Here is a 19,277-nt window from a genome sequence, read left to right on the forward strand (position 1 = left end):
TTTTTTGGTTTTTACAGACAATCGTAACAACAACAGCATTTCACCGGAGAAATAAATATACTTGGAAAATGAAACATTTCTAAACACGTAAAAAACAATTTGTACCAAAAACTAACTGCAGACACACACAATCATTTTACATTAAACGTTACTCTGACAAGTTCGAAACTTAAAGACTGTTAATATAATTTATATGTCCATGAAACATATATTAGTTCTACTTTACTACTTTCTGAAAAAAGAAGCATGTTTGTTTCACAGCACAGGGACAGAAATACTCGACTTCCTGTTTCAAACAGGCCGTTCCAGTAAAAGCTAAACAGAATCACTGCACACGAGTGAAAGCATGAAAATGTGAATTACAGTTGAAGAAATATTAACTTTTCAAGGAGTCACATGCAGTCCAGTGATTGTTAACAGAAAGTGGGCAAAACCTTCAAACTTTCATGGCAAACAGAAACAGAGGCTCTTCCACTGACCCCTCTACATAAAACGCAGAGAAACAAATATAAATTATCCGTTACAGACGGAAGGTTTACGTTAAAAGACTCTGAATCAAACACTTTCATTAAGGCTCTGGAACAATTTTCCAGAGATTCACTGAGATTCATTAAAGTCAGCATGCTTGGAGCCTCCAAGGTTCAGAGATGTGACCACCAGTCCCTGACTCAGGTCTGGACACCGGCCCTCCTTTTCCTAGAAACACACAAATACATCCAGCATTAATGTACAGTACCACACACACACACACACACACACGCACACACACGCACACACACGCACACACACGCACACACACACACACACACACACACACACACAGGGTTCAAAACTTCATAACAAAGAGCCACTTTGTTAAATGGGGCCACTTTTATAGTTATTCTCCAGCTCACAGAAAACTCACAGCTCTATATTGCAGAAACATCTCCTTGAAAGCCATGAAGTCAGTGAACGTCAGCAACATGTCAAAGATGTCACCTGACACTTCCTCCTTGTGCTGCCTGCAGAGGAAGGAGATAAACTCGTCACTTTTTCAGTGTACTTGTGTGCCACCTTGTGGTCTATTGCAAAATAACATTTCTTACGAGCAACACAACATAACTGACACATGGGCTGCTTTCAGTTCAGGTTCCACTTCTGTCACATCTTACATGAGTAACTCTTTAAAGGTGTCCATGCTGAAGCCGGGAATTCTCTCCATCAGCTGCTGCTCCAGGTATTTTTCCAGCAGGTCAACCTAAATAACAGCCAAGCTTCTGCTTTAAGTCAACGTATTTGTAAAAACTGAACATCTCTGTATGAGTGTGAGAGTGAAATCTGCCCACACTTACATATTCATTAAAGATGGGTGTGTAGCTGAGCTTGTTCTCATCAGAGTCATCAAACTCACGGTAATGTTTCTCCATGAAAATCTGCTGAATCTGCTGGAAGTCGTCCTCTGAAAGAGAAGCAGTGGACATGTAGAAAGCGCGTCTTCATCACTAACTGGTGGCACTGTCCGTGCACCTACCCATGATGATGTCCTCTATGCAGCCAATAACTCCATCGAAGGCCGTGTCTGCAGCCGAGGAACTGAAGGGAGAGAAGTGAGAGAAATCAGCACAAACTCCACGAGTTCCTGCTCTGTGGTGGATTTTACACAGCAAGAGAAAATCCCAAATGACTCTGAACTTTTGCACCCGTTAAACATGTTTGCTGTACAATCACTCCACCCTGGAAAAAGAGAGAAATCGCTAAAAAGCCCAAAATTTCCCTGATATTCATGCCCACGATGAGTGCATCTAATCTGACTTAAAACAGGACGTCAGCTTCCTGCAGACGGTTAGAAAGCATTTCACAACAACCCACCTGGAAAGAGCAAAGTGCTCCTCGTCCGTATCGAACACGTTTACCATGTCGTCTCCACTACTCCGGATTTCTGAGAAGATAAAGCGAGCACACAGGTGAACACTGCCCTTCTGCTAACACCTGTAAGATAAAACAGGCAGGTAGCCAGCGCTAACGTTCACAACAAACGCAACATCAGCTCTGAAGTGTGTTTCCGTTACTCGCTCTCATCAGAGTCCCCGCGCGAGCAACGTCAGTTAGCCGAGGCGGCTAATCAAAGACGCACGCGGCGTTAAATTGCCGCCATTTCTCATAAGTGAAAAAGTTCATTTACAGAAGTGTCGTGACGTGTTTAACTCACCCGGCTCCCTGATGTCCATGTCGGCTAAACTGCTCACTAGCGTACGTAATCCTGTTACCAAGGAAACGAGTGAACTTTGTGCGCCTTCGCGGTCCGTCGGGTAAAACAAAAACTACCGTATATCGGTTCCCACATTCGGAACAACACCACATTTATCTGGAAGGGAAACAGCTGGTACTACTACTAATAATATTATACATCAAAATGTTCACGAATGTTGCAGATTACACTTGTTTGTTCACCAAATCATTCGCCACGAGGACGATTCACGTTTCTTCCATCAGGCCTGTTACTTTTAAACCGTCACCTACAGACGATCATTAGCCTGTTTTAGCGGAACCAGATGATTGTTGGAGCTTAAAGATGCAAAAAGGAAATACGTGTAACTCAGATGCTGCCTGACGTCCATCAGAAGCGCTGAAAATCGGAGATCACATACTTCTTTTGTTCGTGCCACAAGAGAAGAGTGAATGAGACGGTGGATCGACCATAACTTTTATTTTAAAGTATAAGTTAAAGTTTTATTATTGATATTATTGCAAATTTAAAATAGAAATCTAAAAGGTCGTATTAATATCGGTAATATTATGTAAAAGTAATTAAAATCATCTTCAGCTGCAACATTAACGTGAGGTATTAACGAATCTGTAATTATCCTGTAGCATAACGTATTACATTTAAAGTACTTCATGTACATTTTTATGCCAAATCCGACTTCGTAGGTTATTATCATACCAAGCAGGATTAGGACTTTCCAAAAGGAGTTAGTAAATACAAAATAACGTTTAAACTGTTTTGCTGTGTCACTTTCCCCCTGACACGTCTGTCCTGAGTGCATCGGGCTTCATGTGAGCCTGAGACAGTGCCCAGTGTTTTCTGCACTGTAATTCTTTGTGATAAATTACCAACACACCAAGAGACAAAAACATAGCAATAGATCCCTGACTAATATCCAGAGGAGATGGAGATCAGCTGTTACTTAAAGAGTTGCTGTGTGTGTTTAAAAATGTCCACATTTCACAGGCCAGTGGGTAAAACGATCAGTGAGTGTATCAATAGTTTGGTTTTGTAGCAGGAGTCACACAAAAGAATCACATGAACATACATTTATTACAAATGTCACAATCCAGGAAACAATTCTTCAATAAATCACATCTTTGGGAACTCTGGGAGATTTTCCTTTACAGATGTTTTAAATACACTCAGTCTCACACACACACACACACACACACACACACACACACACACACACACACACACACACACACACACACACACACACACTCCTGAACTGGATCTCCAAACACAGACCATTCACCTCCATGGATAAGGTGCTCCAGGAAAATACAACATAGCAAACAACGACCATACCGGTCTTTTGTCATACCGAGAGATTCTGCTGTTGTCATAAACCGTTCTAGTATCGTGTGAATGATTTTACTGATTTTGTTCATGCAGCATGAAGCATCAACTCCTTCAGAAACTATAAGAACAGGATAAATGTAAAATTGCTGTCATTTGAAATGCCATTGGGCGTTTTAAAAATTGTACAATACAATTTTACTGAATTATGATTTAACGTACGATTAATTTTGTCACCTGTTTCCAAAATACAAACATAATTCAGTCAACCCAGAGATGCTTCAAGTAAAGGATGGACAGAAAGACAAACACAAGGCAAAAGACGAGAAGAGGGAAGATGAAGAAAAGGGAGCGGGAGTTGTACAGAACCCGCGTTTTTACTCAGCCTGAGCACTTCTGACAAACTTTGCTTTTAACACAAGATCATCAGCAGCGCTGTGACGTGTAGCACGTGAACGATCAATCCACATTTCCTCCTGCAATTCACCGCTCAGCTCGTGAGCCAACATCAGCGTTCAGCCTCATTTTAAGTGACCAACTAAAAACTCTTTTTGTGGACTGAAAAGTGTCAGGTTTGTCATCACAAACCAAAAATCAAACAGCCTCTCAGACAAGCTCGACTCCTGTTCCCCAACTGTTGGCACTAATCAAGTTTTACAGTGTGTGGTGGTGCGAGTACACACTTCCCTTACACTGGTTCTTTAAAATGTGCATTTATAACCGGGAGGAAGAAACCTGACTGCGATCACTTGTATGTGACTTTAATGTAAATTTTAATCCCCACATTCTGTGGTTGCTTTATAAACGAGTAAAGCACAAAGAGGAGGAGGGTCAAATCAATCAGTTCTTATTCAGACAGAAACACGTTATTTCTGCCATCTACTTTCTTTTGTGATTTGCTTTGTAAACTTAATCAGAAAATTGAACTCAAGCGATTAAAGTCAATTAGACAGAGTAGAATCTGAGATTTTAGCCAACAATAGAATGAAAACCCTCCTACTGGGTGATCGATCAGTACAGACGGGAAAGCTGCCCAAGGTTTGAGTGTTGGAGAAAATGAAAATGCTACAGTGAGAACACAATTACTCACGCATCTGTAAGCAAAAAAAGAAAGTAAGACACGTTTCAAGTTTGTACCTTCGGTTTAATACTGTACTACAGGCTGCGTTTTCCTCTGTGACCAAGCCCTGTCACGTCTGCAGACGTGTGCATGACGGCGATGGGGTTAAATAGTAGCAGCCTCAGGACTGAAAGCACAAGTGGGATCCTCGTGATGGAAAGGTTCTTTGTTTTTAAATAGCTTTACACGGGGCCTGGAGATAAGAACTCGGTTCTGTCTGTAGCCGAGTTACACGGTCTCTGCGCTTTTATTTGGGAAAAAAAAAAAAAAAGTAGAAAGTTTTCTTGGCCCAGCTTCTGCAGCGAGTTGTCAGAAGGATATAAAAGAGGAGATGTAGATACACGAGGAAAAGCTCCTGGGGGTTCCAGCTGTCGGTTTTTTGCCCCTCCTCTCATCTCCTTTCTTTCATCCACCCCTCCATTGCCGCCATCTCGTCTGACCAGAATTCAGCGTTCTGCCATCATCGCAACACTGTGGCAACGTCCTCGCAGCCCTGTGGGGTAAGAGGGGATTAGAGGAGGAGGAGGAGGAAGCTAAAGGGCTTGTGTGTCTCCGTTTACTGGAGCGAGCACAGGAAGTGTGTCAGGAGACGTGTGCAATGAGTCTGACGCGGGTCTGGATGTCGTGACGGCAGAGGGGGCACGTCTCTAACTGTAAGGCACACTCCATACACATACCACTGGGGAAAAGAGACGGGACAAAGTCAGATTGTTCCTGTTTAAGGAGTGAACAAAAATGAACTTGAGTTTCACAGACGTTTTATTGACAGCAGAAGAACACATACCCATGTCCACAGGGCCGCAGCTCTGTGTCGGCCATGACGTCACAACACAGCGTGCAGCAGTTGTCTCGGATGCTAACCTGCCTCATTAAGGCCAGACGCCGGTGTCTAGGAAACACACACACAAATACACACGTGACGTTTCTATACACATGCAGGTGCACCGTCTGCTGGGGTTTGTTCTGTCTAAGGAAAAAGAAGACTGGACACACACACGGACAGTTTTCATGCAATCGTTCCTTCTCTTCACGCCGTCTCCCTTTCCCACAAGCGCTCAGAATCGATGTGTGGGGGGAGTGATTGATCAGAGTCATTACACTCATTTAGAGCCATGCATTTCAAGTTCAAAATAATCCCCAATTACCTTATGGTGCTCTGAAACAAGCTGTCTTAACCCCTTTTTTTTAATTAAAAAAATGTTAATTGTTGCATTTTTTGCAAATGTAAAAATAAATCAATAAATCAAATAAAATCCAGATGTGGAATATGCAACTCAAATGGTTACATTTAGGTTTCTTTTTAAAGGTCACATTTTATGTACATTTTTAGGACGAACAAGCTAACGTTCAGCTGCTGAAGCTCAGCTGACAGATTTTCTGTGGGACAGCTGCTTAATGCGTCATGCTGCACACGGTGGTGTGGACAGACGCTTGGTTTTTAGATGCAGCCATTTCTATTGCGTCAGTCTTTCCTTCATTTAGCCCGACTGTGTTTCAAAGAAAAGACAAAAACAGGAAATGAAAAGCTGTCCATCCTTTTCATTTGTCAGTCAGTGACAGGACACTATAACAAACACCTACGTCGAGTCTTTTCTTTGTCCACATTATTTTGCTATTTTTGTTGATGATGTTTTAGAGACGTGATGATCCAACTGTGGTAACGTTCAAGGTCCCGTTGTTGCAACAGATCGCTGCAAAGTTGAGTCAACAACGTCCTGACACAGAGGAACATCAGAGCTTTGTATTAAGCAGCTGTAGCCCGTCTCCATCCTGTCTTATTAAATCAGATATGACATCAGGGTTTCGTTTTTGTTCCACTTTCAGAGTATGGTTGCGTGGTTACACTGAGCCAAGACCGAGTATCTGCCCAGAGCAAAGTTTGACGTGTAGGAGACAAATGCACTGAAGATTTTAATGTTACCGTTGAAATAAAAGTGCTGGTTTAATGCAGCCGACAGACTCTAATGAGAGGTTTAAAGAATGATGAGTGAATGAATTAGTTGTATAAAGCGCTTTGAGTGCTCAGAGTAAAAAAGCTATACAAGAACCATTCAGAGGACAGTTTAGTTACAGCAGATTACACACTGCTTTCCCAACCTCTCACAGCATCATCCAACACCACGAAATAAATAAATAAATAAAATAGGTCACGGACCTGTTTCATGTCTTACCTGGGCAGGATGATCTTTTCACTGGGCAGCAGTGAAGCAAAGTCATTGAAGGTGCTGAACTTGACAGAAGGTGGGTGACGGAAAGGCTTGGCCCCGAAGTTAAACTCACACTGCTGGTACGACATGAAGCTGGCTGCCGCGAAGAAGCCGGACCTGGCACAGAGGGGAAGAAAACACGGGGATAAATGAGAGAAAATGTGGAGACACAGAACAAAATAAAGAGAAAAATGAGGAAAGGAGAGGAAGGGAGGAAGTGAAACATGACGAGAGGAGATGACAGAGTTTGTGTGGACTCACGTGGCAGATGAGAACACCTGTTTCTCTGGCGGGAGCTGATGTCCGTTCAGATAAAAGATCATCTGCTTTTTGCTGAGATCCAACAGGAAGCCGATGGCATCTCCTAAATGGAACGCACACGCAGCAGAATGAAGCTTTGGCGTGCTATTACTGTTATCTGTGTGGGATGTGGGCCAGAGCCTGAATGTTGGCAGTGACAGCGTGGGCGCTAAAAATCACAAAACAGTCACGCCGAAATAACAAAGCTATTTCCAAACACTGACACTCAGAAGCATGTCATTATAACACAGGTTTCTTAAAATGGGAACATTTGAAAATGTCTTTAAAGTCAGCAAAAAGATGGCAGCAATGCCTGATTATAACTACATGTATGTCAGTACAGCGTACCCTCCTTCCAGCAGGGGTGAGCATGAGGTTTACTGCGAGCGTTGTACCAGATTAGCTGCCTGCAGCCATCGTACGCACACGAGTATTCATCATCTCCTATTCCATAACCTTCCTGTAACACACACACACACACACACACACACACACACACACACACACACACACACACACACACACACAGATTAGGTGGTGCAGTCAACCCAAAGGAGAATATCTAATCAGATTCAGAACACTTTGCTAAGGGCAAACTGTAAAAGTGTTCAAGTACATGGTTTAGGAACTTGCTGTCCTTGGTGGCCCATCCGATCTGCATCACCCCCGATGTGATAACCGTCACCTCGTAGTACCAAACGCCCGAATCCACACAGAATGTACAGCGCACGCTCTCAAAGGATGAGGCATCACATCGCGCCTGAAGACAAGAGCAAACAGAAGGAGCAAAGGTTCAGACTTTTCAGTTACAGTAAAAACTCTGCATCTAATCTGCATTCACACGCAGACTGACCTCGAGTCCAGTCGGGGAGATCTTGAGGTACTCGCTAACATCGTTGCTGTTCAGCATGGCGTTGATATTCGTGAGGTTGACTTTTTCGTAAGTGAACTGACGACCGTCCTTTAGGACTGGATGGAGAAGAGCGGGAGAAAAATGATGGCTTTTCTTTTGTCGGTGACTCAGAGGATTATAATTGGCTCATCTAAGAAACTACACCAGCACAGAACGGGTGAAACATGGGGCTACTCACACAAGTTGTCAAGGCTCCACTGTGCACAAAATCCAACCTGCCTCTTTAGATAGTCAGGATGTTCTGCCCAAGACTCCAGAACAGCCAGACGATCGCTGATCGAAGACTCGGACACAGTCAGCTTGTTCTCGCCTAAGCAAAGGAAACCAGAACGTCTGAATCTGTGAACCTCGCGCAATACGTCACAACACTGCTGTGTGTAAAAGCATCCCTACACGGGAGGATCTCAATTAGCTGAGCATCAGCAGCTTCAGTGCTGTTTGTGCACCGCATCGAGCTACAGTCGGCACGTTTCAGGAGCACTCGGAGCAGAATTGACAACACAAATGGGAGAAAACATGTTCAAGAACAAACAGCATCAATAAAACGTGAGCCATTTGAAATGAAGCAAAACAAATCACATGAAACCCTGTCTCTAAACAGACCTCACAGTTCTTTATGCAGTGACTTCAATTAAATATGTAGGGGCAGCTCAATGCTAACATTTTAGAGAAACTATAAGAAAAGATTTGTAACTGAGACCATTACGTCCTAGTCGTGAAATACAGAGAAGTGGTGGGTTTTAGTGCTATTATGCTTCATTGCTCAGGTAATAAAACTGCTAAACAAAAGCACTCATCTGAATTCTGTGAAACACTAATCGACAGCAGGGGAGAGCCGTTTACAGCTCCTCGGCTCATTTATCTGATAACACACGTCTTATTTCACCAGCCTAATCGTGAGTCTTCGTTTTTAAACAGGCTTCATATAGTGAGTGAACCTACTTGTCTGAGAGAACTTCTCCAAAGCGATGAGAGCAAACAGCATGACAGTGGGGTGGGCCTCGGAGCTCTGGAGGAACCACAAATATTACACATTCATTTTCCACACATTTCACCAATTAAACAAACCATTAACTTTCATGTTATAATTCAACCTTAACGCTCCCTTGAGTACTTTATAAAAAGTCGCTGCAGTGACGTGATCGCATTCATGTTCGCAGTGGCACAAATACAACCAGTCCAAAGAAACGCACTTATTCCCACTAAATTTGGCCACTTCAATATTGCGTCTGTTGTCTTTGTCAGAAAATGCTGATGTGTTTTGTTGCTGTTGTTAGACCAGCCTGAAATGCGCACTGCAACAGACCCGACTTCTTTATAGCTCTGACAAAACTTGGTGACGCAGTGTCGCAGAAAACGGTGCAGCTCTTATCTAATAAACAGCGAGAGCGATCCCAGCAGATGTAGCAGAGTGGTGTCCACATCTTTATAGTCGTCCACCGTCTCTGCCGTGCATCATCGGGGATTTGTAACCTGGCTGCCCGACGTGATTGGACCTTACCAGACTTCGTTTTAAGTAACCTGAAGCTTTCTCACTGTTCTTGCAAGTAGAATGTTACCCTAGGGCTGCTCAATTAATCGAATTGTAATCTCGATTACGATCTGGGCTTTCAACGATCATTAAAAATGACTGAGCCGATTATTAGCCCCTCCCTCGTGCTTTACTCTCGCGCTGCTCCGTGTGGCAAATCGAGCGCACCTCTCTGCATTTCGAACACGTGTCACAACAATTAAGAGCAGCGGTCTCCAACCTTTTTTGCGCCACGGACCGGTTTATGCCCGACAATATTTTCACGGACCGGCCTTTAAGGTGTCGCGGATAAATACAACAAAATAAAACTAGTACCGGTACCGAAAAAAAGAGGATTTATTCATAACACACGTGAAAAGACCCAGGAAAACCGAGTAAACGATCAAAACAATAACAAAATAACGCTGAAAACCGATACAAACCCTGAAAACTATACATTTCACACCTGAGCCTCAACTCTCGCGGCCCGGTACCAAACGACTCACGGACCGGTACCGGTCCGAGGCCCGGGGGTTGGGGACCGCTGATTAAGAGGACCCGAGGGAAGCTCGGAAAGCTAAGCAGAAGTTATTTGGAGAGGAGAGTGACTGCCGTTGGTTCAAAAGAGAGGTAAAAACTTCAGTGGTGTGGAAACATTATGGGTTCAGTCAGACGTGGATCAAGTAGACACAGTGTGTAAACTCTGCTACGGTGTCGTAGCTGCACCACAGAGCAACACTGCAAAGTTCACTAAACATAGATGTTTACATTTTTCATTTATTTCTTATACTGCAAACATTTGCACTGTTATCAGTATTTGCACTATTTTATATTATTTTTTCACAATCTTTAAAGTCATTATTCAACACATTGTTATTGTTAAATAAATATCGTCAAATAATCGAGATAATTATCGTGATTATCATTTTTGCCATAATCGAGCAGCCCTATGTTACCCGGTGTTATAGAGCTCCGTCTGAAGGATAATAAAAGCTCTCGGACCACAACGCATCAGCAAATTGTAGGCAATGTGCAACAGTGTCATTCGTGCAGCATACCACACACTAAACAACACCGCGTGTCAAGGTCTGCTCACCAGGCTCTCTAGAAGGTATTCAAGGGTTCCAGGGCTCAACAACCCAATACTGGGCAATCCTACAAAATAAAAGGTGTTGTAAGAAGCAGGGCAAACGTACCAAACATTTGGTCTTTCTTTAGGTTTATTGAAAACATAAAAATACCAAAAATTAAACACAAATAAACCAGAACTGTGGACTGTACCGGCTAGCTTCTCTGCCAGGCATCCCAGGACCGCAGTGGTGTTTCTGTGTTTAGCGGGGTTTAGAGCGTCTTGTTGTGCAACGGCTGAACTCAGACTCAACATGTCCGAGAGTTTCTGGAGAGCATCCTGAACAGAAAAGGAAAACTTCAGCGAGGATCATTCATTGTTTCTCCAAACAACCTAAAGTCAAGCACCACAGAAAGCTGGAACGCTTCTGTTTTAAACATTTAAAAACACTTCCATGATCCTGACAGATGATGCTACAAGGACATAAACCAGGATTATTCCATGCACAGTTGGCGCGGAGCACCCACAATTTCTATTCTAAGATTGTACTGACTGAGTCTTAGGGCCCCGTGATCGGAAGGTCAGGGGTTCGATTCCCCTGAACGGCTACCCTGAGGTACCCCTGAGCAAGGTACCGTCCCTACACACTTCTACCCAGGCGGCCAATGGCAGCCCACTGCTTCACTGAGTGAATGGGTTAAATGCAGGAAGGAATTTCCCCACAGGGATCAATAAAGTACACATTATTATTATTATTATTATTATTATTACATGAAATTGTGTGAAATATAAGTTCCACTGGATTCACTGCATTTCTGTGGGATACTGTGAGGAGCTCACTCTGTTCAGAGTGTAACGGTACGGCCTCTGTCCCCACATCACTGATCATGGAAGCAGGAGGCACATTTTATTTGTTCAAAGAAGTTAAAAAAAAAGGTTGTGGGTGAAGGGGGGGATCGGAGGGGAAAAAACAAAAAAAGTTTTAGCTGAATGAGCACTTGTTGTTCTACACAAGATTAATCTATCCTGGACAATAATAACAATAACTGTGATTTCATTTTTATCATTTCTAATTAATAGAAATGATAAGAAATCTACAAAAATAGCTGCACTTCCTTTAATCTGTGTGACTTGAGTGAAAATCGAAACTAATGATTTAAAATGCTGTTTCCAAATATAAACGAGCATCTTTTTAACTGAAACATATGCGCAGAGAAATGTGAGCGAGCGTCATCAAAATACAGAAAAGGGGAAAGAACAAGTCAAAGATTGTTGTTCTGATTAGATCTGCAGTCACAAACAGAAAGGCCAAGGAACGGCAGGTTTAAGATCACAGCCATTACTTTCTAGGTTAAAGGTCAGATTGATACCTTGGTGGGTAGAGGACACTCATCCAGGAGAAGTGTGATCACTGCAGGGCCTAGTGGATCATCCAGTGGAATCACTCGTATCAGAGACTGGACAACCTCCAGCCAGCCGTCATCTAAGAGAAAACAAGAAACTTTCAACCGAGATTTTGTATCACTTTTGTTATTTTACACTGTTGGTTTTTGGTAATCTGCCTCCTTGAGAATCAAAAGATTCGTCATTGTCATTAAGCAGTCACACAACATAATTCTGTATGATAGTTCTCAGCTTAAAACACAGAAAGACTTCAAATAAATAAATACACACAACAGGGAAACGAATAAAGAGGCAGCATTGTAGCCGCACGTTTTAAAGTGCAGGAGTCCAGTGCATGGCCCGAGGTGCCTGCATGCGTGTGCGTGCTTCAGTGGTCCTATACCGTCCTCCAGAAAGAACAGGGACAACGTTTATCACCGGGTGGGCGGAGTCTACAGCTAGCTTTCCTTCTGGACATGGCCAGCATACACTGGATCCAGATCTGGGAGAGACCGTCCCATAAAGCCCTATGTTTTTCTCACTAGCCTGGCCAAGTCCTTTCTGTCCTGTTTCATGCAGCTGCCATACTCTTACACTAAGACACAAGATGCTTTTCTATTGTGGTTCTGCAACAATTCGCCAGCAGCCTTGAAGGAAGCCCAGTTAGTTTAACCTCTTAAGCACCCAAATAAGGGTGCAAAAGGGAGGAGATTGCGGAGATCATAAAACCGCTGGGGGCTTAACAGGTTAAGCTTTCTGGGGGGAAAAAAAAGAGCCTTTGCTGGTCCTTCTCTACCAGGCGAGATGTAAATTAAGGCACAGGCCAGGTCAGCCGTGACATGAATGCCCTAGATCTTACGGTTCTTTACCTGCTCTACCTTACGGTAGTGAGCATGTTGTGTCTTCCAAAATACATAATTAAAATCTAAGGTGCAATTATTAAATGGTCCCACAAGATTTTGCCTCATTTTCTGATGTATTCAGCTAGAACAGAGTTGTACACAGATGCTGTTTGGATACTGGCATTATATGGTTGACACTCGTGTTCTGTCTGTAGGGCAAACCAGCCGTCATTGAGCCCACACTAGCAAAAGTAGCAGCACACTTCTTGGTCTCTTTTCTGAGACTTGTTTGTTCATTTGTACAAGGTGTATTTAATCTGGCTCAAATTCCATGATTTGCCCATTTCATCTGAATGATCTCCAGTGAGATGTTTCTGAAAGGAGCAAGTATCTGTGGACTGACGAAGCTGGTTGGAAAATTAAAACTAAGAAAAAGAAAAAGAATAAAACAGTCTGTGTGAAATCAATGAGCATGTCTGGGTTGTTTTTCGCATAAACTCTTAAATAATAAATACTAAGTGCAAAATATAAATTCCTTTCTCTTCTCCATCATTTCCTTTCACAGCTGCTGTTAAAGCCTCATCCAAGCAAAGCTTCCTCTGCTGTTTCTCTCACAAGGAAAGAAGATGTTTGAGTATAAATCCGTGCTCACCAACATAACCCTCGGTTGTGAGTATAATACGCAGCCTACTAAAGCATGCATTTCCTGCCCATTAGGTGACTCAGTGAGAAATCCTTTCTGTAATATCACTCATGAAAGCCAACTATCTTATGAATAATTTACATTGCTTGCACGTGTCAAACAGAAAGTGACTGGCTAGCTGACTGATTTGCTTCTTGGCTAAACTCAGGGTTCAGGACTGCAAGCTAATACCCAGCTTGGCTGCTGTCAAGCCACACAACACCGAGCCTTGTGAGCGTCAAACACCATATGTGCATGACACCAGGCTTGTGCAAGAATTCAAAAGGTACCGCATACACATCCAAACACTGCACGCCTCAAGCAAATGTGAGGGCTTCAACCATATGCACACGAAACCACAACAAAAAGAATTCAACAGAAACATCAAACTAGCACAAAAATATTTCATATAAATAAAACTCACTAGATTGGGGTAAAAGTGTGAACTCTAATACATTATGTATGTGGGATAAATCACGACTGTGTCCCTTCCCCAAATGATGAACTGCTCCCCGCAGGCTGGGCAAGCTGGAGTACATATGCTGAGGAAGCAACCTTAGCTCGGGACTGCTGCAGTCCCACTCCTCTGCTCACATTCAGTCCACTCAAACCTGATTGTGCAGGTTTTGCGTATTTTGGTCAAAACTGTGCTTACTGTTAACAAGAGATTGCACAACCCAGACCAGTTTTGAACACTACAAATTGCACAATTGAAGCGTGCATGCACACTTATCTGAATAAGGGAGATGATACATCAATTCAAGACAAACAAACGGGGACTGAAAAATGACTAGAAGAAACAGGCCACAACTGGTGGGAGTCAAGCTCATACACTGAGCAGATCTCATCCAAGTGCTAATGTGCATGGTGTCATCCAACTTTAAACTTAGCAGTGCTACCATACAGGTGTGCTTTCATTATAACCTGAAAATAATTGGATCCACTTGGAAATCCTTTGTGGTTAAGGCGAGATTAGATGGAAAATAGAGGCACAACATAAATGTGACAAACTGTTAGCTGCACTTCCTGACCACTAGCATAATCTCACCAAGACTTTGTACTGGGGAGCAGGTTTAAGACCAGGTAATGTCTGATCCAGTGGCACCTTGCATTCGTTTCTCACGAGCACCTCTGTTGGGCAACTCTTAGACGAGGCGAGAGCTGCAGCGCATGTGGGAAAGCTTTAGAAGGATAAAGCCATTGTCACACATACGGGGTCTTTTCTGACAGATAAAGCAAACTCTGCTGTTGAATCGCCACGAAATGGTAACCAGTCAGTATGATGTCCAGAAGTGCGCGTTTTAGAATACCACAGGTAAATTTGGAGCAAGCAAGTTTTCAAATAGTCCAGATATATCAAAGCAGAAAAACATCTACTGAGTTCAATGCACTGTAATGATACTTCCTTAGCACTTCTCATAAACAACTCAGACATTGAGCCTGAGGGGGGGGAAGGGAAAGCACACAGGACTGTTAATTCCTGGACCTCCTCTCTAGTCACTAATAAAGATAAACCCTCTCGATATTAGAGAAATGGGTTCATTTGACAAACCAAGAAATGTTTTTGTCACCTTATCATATCGTGTTTTCATCACAGAGCAAGTGTTCCTTCTTTCACACATCTGATAACCTTTGAACCAACAATAAAAGCTCTTATGTCACACAGAGCCACACTTCTTCACATTTTTAAAGAACACCGACTTGCCAGAGTGGTGTTTGTTTGCTGTGTGGCTTCATGTTTTGTGTTGAGCATGTGAACGTGTTTCAGAGAAGTTTCCTTACCCGTCTCTGCCATCTCATGCAGCGTGATCATGGAGTAAGGAGGCTCTTGATCACTGAAAAACAAGGCAGGGTTTTTTGTTTTACATCTTTTTCACTTTACCCAAAAATAACAAAGTTGCGCGTGCACAATTAACACAAATGTAGTGATGCTCACTAAAAGCACTCAACCAGCCAAAGTGTTTGTGACCCTGTGATCACAGCATCTGGAATAATATCAACAAATGACTCATGTCTTTGTGCGTTTCTGTGATCACAGTAATGGATATGGACAACAGTGTTATCCTGTGGAGAGGCTGAAGCGAGTGTATAGTTACGATGTATCTGGTTCAGTGGATGTAACTGATGATAACGCTTCTGTTACCATTACTTATTGTAGCTGATCCCAAAAAAAATCAACCCCACTATCACTATAGCCAGCCACAGACTCGGCTTAATTCTCAGATTTCCTACCATTACTTAGTAATACTGCAAGTGAGATGTCTTTCATTAATTAGTCATATTGTTTGCACACTGTTGCAAACTGAGATTATGCAATAGTATTTTAAGTCTACTTTATTTTGCCAATACATCGATTTTAAGACAAACAGTGAACCTCTAAAACACTGTTAGTCCGATTTTTTGCAGCTTATTGTTGATTCATACATGTACTGTTATCCTGAAGAGGTTTAGTTGTGTGGCAACACACTGTTAAAACAGATGTCAGTGATGTTAAATGAAAAATCTGGAAATAAAAAAAAAAAAGGGCAACTGAACAAGTGGCTGAATCAGACAGAACGTGCTGAAAAAGCCAACATCAAACCACCGAGAGGCTGTGATGGAAAATCTGTTCTGTTGCTTTAGGTACAAACTGAGATGTCTGCACAGAAGGCTTTTAAACACGATGAAAGAAGAGTTAATAAAGACACCGTGGCTGTTATTTGGTGTATACTAAGAGACAGTTGCACAGATCTGTGACAACAGTCCCAGTGGACAGTAAAATCTCTCTTTTCTGATTATCTACAATCGCAAGGAAATCAGTTTTCCTTGGGAGCATCTCTTCTTATTGCATGAACTTCAGAAACATGACTCACTATACTACGCCTCAAAATGCAAGTTGGTTCTTCAACGACAACAAATACGTGGAGGAGGTGGCACGGGCTTATGGGTTCTACTTATTCAAAGCCACAGGTTCTACAAATTAATGCTTGCAACTGCAGCTCAGAGCTCTTAATCACCTTTGTTTTAAGCAGGCTTTTGTGTGAAAGTATTGATTTTTTTCATGAATAAGCTGCAGCTGCATGCTTTATTATTAATCTTTTCTTTATGAAAGATCCCAATTTCCTGAAAAAAAGAATAACTCCCCAGTTTTGTTATAATACCACAAGAATAACACTGAACCCTAATTGACACCTAATTGTTAACCTACTGTTAACATTACAGGTTGACGTTATTTAAAAAAAAAACAAAAAAAACAAAAACAAGAATTAGGGTAGACATAATTTAAGAGCTGTAGACCAAGAACACCCTAAGTTTTCATTTTGTTTAGCTTATTGAATTCCAACTTACTTGTCTACAAGTGTCCTGATGACAGCCAGCGTGTCCAGCACCAGGCCATCTACATTCTGCTTTTTCCGTCTCGGCTCATGAGGCCCTCGACCTCGACGAGGTGGCCTGACCGGGTCCCTGGGCCGACTGCTCCGAGCCTCTGCGGCGTCAGCACCCACACCTGCACTGTGATCCACCCGCCTAGCTTGTCCTCGGGTTGCTCTCGATGAACCATGATGTTGGTCCTCCAAGTCACTATCTTCTCGACATACACAGCTATTACCCATGGTTCCAGAGTTGGAGACCAAACTGGCAAGTGTTTCCCAGAATGGATGAAGGGACTTTGAGGAAGAGAGGAAGAGCAGAACCTGTACAAGGCTCCTGCAGGCACAGAAAGTAATCCAGGTGGCTACTATCATATCATTTGGAGAGCTTGGTTTTGGGGGGTTCTTGTCCCTGTGGGCTGGGTGGGGCCAGTGCAAAAGACCATACTGTTGCCAAGCAGAGACTTGTGTGGGACTAGTGATAAATGGCTACTAAAATGAACCAGAAAAGGTCTGGTGATGCAGCCAGGAAAGCTCGGAACATCACAGGCAACCAAAGGCTTCAGTCAACCTCTCATCCAGGACTGGATGGATCGCTGTGAAGGCAACACAAACACAAAACAGAAAGCATTTAGCTCAGCTGCTTACTCAATCTGTCAGTGCAGCCAGCAGCAAATATTTAGACTTGCGGAAACGACACACCCCGTGCGATAAATGTCAGCAGATTACAGAAGTTAATTATTGAAATTAAACATGACTCCCCTTTCTCTCAAACAAAAGCGCCACTAAACGACGTTCATTTGTTTCAATCTATAGCTGTGCTGCTCAATTAAAAAGGCACAGTGTATCACACGGAGCAACTAAACGATGACACATTTTAGTATTGTTGACAAACAAGAGCTTTTCAGTTAGCTGACTTGCAAGCTAGCCACCCACAAAGCAAGCAGTTGTCACGTTAAAAAGGAAACTCAAGTTTCCCGAACTTGTTCTTATCATTAAAAGCCACAATGGTTCCATTTTGAACTAAAGACATACTTACGGTGCTATCTTGTAAAACAAACACCATTCAAAGCGCAGTCGAGCCAGACCAAAGTAGTTAACAAACCAGAAGGCTAACAAGGTAGCTGCGTTGTGTATGAGCTAGCCTCCGAGCTGTTAGCTTCGATAGCTGGACCCTCCTCCGATTCTCCCGTCGGACTACACAAGTTAGGTAACGAGAGGAACAACAAGCTGAGCGTGGTACTCGGGTATCAGGACACATTTACACCACCCGTCTATATTCCGCCGTAACACACCTTCGCTGAAGTAAAACAGCAACACGGTCATAGCGTACACATTTTAAACGACGCTACTAAGGAGCGCTAGCTGGTTGCTAAGTTCCGTAGCGCTGCCAGCTAAAAGGTTGGTCATCGTCAGCTGTGGATGCGAAGGCGAGACTGGCAGGAGAAGGGAGGATTTTTCTCTCTAATGTTACGTGAACATAGGAGTTCTGCCTGATGGTTTTACTTTTTCTCTTAATACGTGTATGAGAAAATAAGAAATATATGAATTAATTTGTTAATTTTAAAAGGAAATTGATTGCGCAACACAAAGTTTAAAGAATTAAAGAAATGGTATGCTACACCTCAGTTCAGTACAGCAGAGGGGGACTATAAGACTAGTAACCTTTAAATTTGTACACATTTTATTCGTTCAGCCTGAAACATTTACTAAAGTGACCCCCCCCCCTTCAAAAAAAAAAAGAAAGAAAGATTTCTTTTTTTTTACACTCCGAAACATCAATTAAGGATATTTTATCTATTTAGTAATGCCAGATGGACTACATGTGTGTTTATAATTCATCTGAGGTTCAAAATAATATATACATATAATATTAACAGGTTAAGACAAATAAATCAAACGCCTAGGAAAACAAAAACATCAACACACATGCTAAACAATGTCATTTAATTTCACACATGTGCAGATATTGAATACTGCAGTCGTTACATTTGAGATTTATGCTTTTTTTTTTTTTCAAAAGACATGTCCTGCAAAGCAGTCACACACCCTGCTGCGGTCCAGGGATGTATTAAAGGAGTAGTTCCGATACATCCCGGTCTTCCTCAGCTCTTCGGTGAATCTTTGTGATTTGGGGTGGAAAGTGCACGGAGAGCTTTCAAAGGTTGGAGGGAGGCGACCGTAGTCGGCGGATATGGTCTTATACATGATGCTTTCGAGCTTTGTTCCCGCTGCAGACATCAGACCTTTTGCTTGTGGAGTAATCACGCAGGTAAAAACTGGGTTTCCAGGTCTGGTTGATGTTTTGGCATCTTCTGCCCGCTGCTCTGGAGAAACAGGCATTGTTGATC

The 19,277-nt window shown here is 42.6% G+C and overlaps 2 protein-coding genes across 4 annotated transcripts; both read right to left on the reverse strand.

Moving 5' to 3' along the window:
- Positions 1-7: 7 nt before the first annotated feature.
- Positions 8-2,675, reverse strand: LOC120729404 (ADP-ribosylation factor-like 2 binding protein). Of its 2 annotated transcripts, none has more exons than XM_040024939.1 (7): positions 2,189-2,675; positions 1,849-1,918; positions 1,511-1,572; positions 1,332-1,438; positions 1,152-1,237; positions 905-1,001; positions 8-696 (listed from the first exon to the last, which is right to left on the reverse strand). In XM_040024939.1, exons 1-7 carry the CDS (start codon positions 2,205-2,207, stop codon positions 598-600), a joined length of 540 nt encoding a protein of 179 aa, XP_039880873.1. In that variant the 5' UTR covers positions 2,208-2,675; the 3' UTR covers positions 8-597. The 2 variants fall into 2 exon arrangements, with proteins under 2 accessions (XP_039880873.1, XP_039880874.1); XM_040024940.1 differs by lacking the exon at positions 2,189-2,675 and adding an exon at positions 2,049-2,164.
- A 604-nt stretch (positions 2,676-3,279) lies between these two features.
- Positions 3,280-18,355, reverse strand: rspry1 (ring finger and SPRY domain containing 1). 2 transcript variants are annotated; one of them, XM_040024933.1, is made up of 16 exons: positions 18,222-18,355; positions 17,966-18,123; positions 16,904-17,522; positions 15,359-15,411; positions 12,040-12,152; positions 10,882-11,008; positions 10,697-10,755; positions 9,033-9,099; positions 8,269-8,400; positions 8,031-8,146; positions 7,794-7,937; positions 7,526-7,637; positions 7,139-7,241; positions 6,842-6,994; positions 5,455-5,559; positions 3,280-5,349 (listed from the first exon to the last, which is right to left on the reverse strand). In XM_040024933.1, the coding sequence occupies exons 3-16, from the start codon at positions 17,299-17,301 to the stop codon at positions 5,253-5,255; spliced, it is 1,779 nt and encodes a 592-aa protein (XP_039880867.1). In that variant the 5' UTR covers positions 17,302-17,522; positions 17,966-18,123; positions 18,222-18,355; the 3' UTR covers positions 3,280-5,252. The 2 variants fall into 2 exon arrangements, with proteins under 2 accessions (XP_039880867.1, XP_039880868.1); XM_040024934.1 differs by lacking the exon at positions 17,966-18,123 and having other exon boundaries at positions 18,222-18,353.
- Between the last annotated feature and the right edge of the window lie 922 nt (positions 18,356-19,277).

Source organism: Simochromis diagramma, unplaced genomic scaffold (assembly GCF_900408965.1).
Source record: "Simochromis diagramma unplaced genomic scaffold, fSimDia1.1 OVJJ01000293.1, whole genome shotgun sequence".
NCBI lineage: Eukaryota > Metazoa > Chordata > Actinopteri > Cichliformes > Cichlidae > Simochromis > Simochromis diagramma.

Excerpts from the sequence above, each read along its gene's own strand:
- LOC120729404 (XM_040024939.1), bottom strand. Across the intron at positions 1,573-1,848 it reads GAGCACTTTGCTCTTTCCAG|TTCCTCGGCTGCAGACACGG; the intron begins GTGGGTTGTTGT and ends CTCTCCCTTCAG. Across the intron at positions 1,238-1,331 it reads CACCCATCTTTAATGAATAT|GTTGACCTGCTGGAAAAATA; the intron begins GTAAGTGTGGGC and ends GCTGTTATTTAG.
- rspry1 (XM_040024933.1), bottom strand. The coding sequence starts at position 17,301 with ATGATAGTAGCCACCTGGATTACTTTCTGTGCCTGCAGGAGCCTTGTA. Across the intron at positions 5,560-6,841 it reads GAAAAGATCATCCTGCCCAG|ACACCGGCGTCTGGCCTTAA; the intron begins GTAAGACATGAA and ends TGTGTTTCCTAG. Across the intron at positions 5,350-5,454 it reads CTGCGGCCCTGTGGACATGG|TGGTATGTGTATGGAGTGTG; the intron begins GTATGTGTTCTT and ends TCTTTTCCCCAG.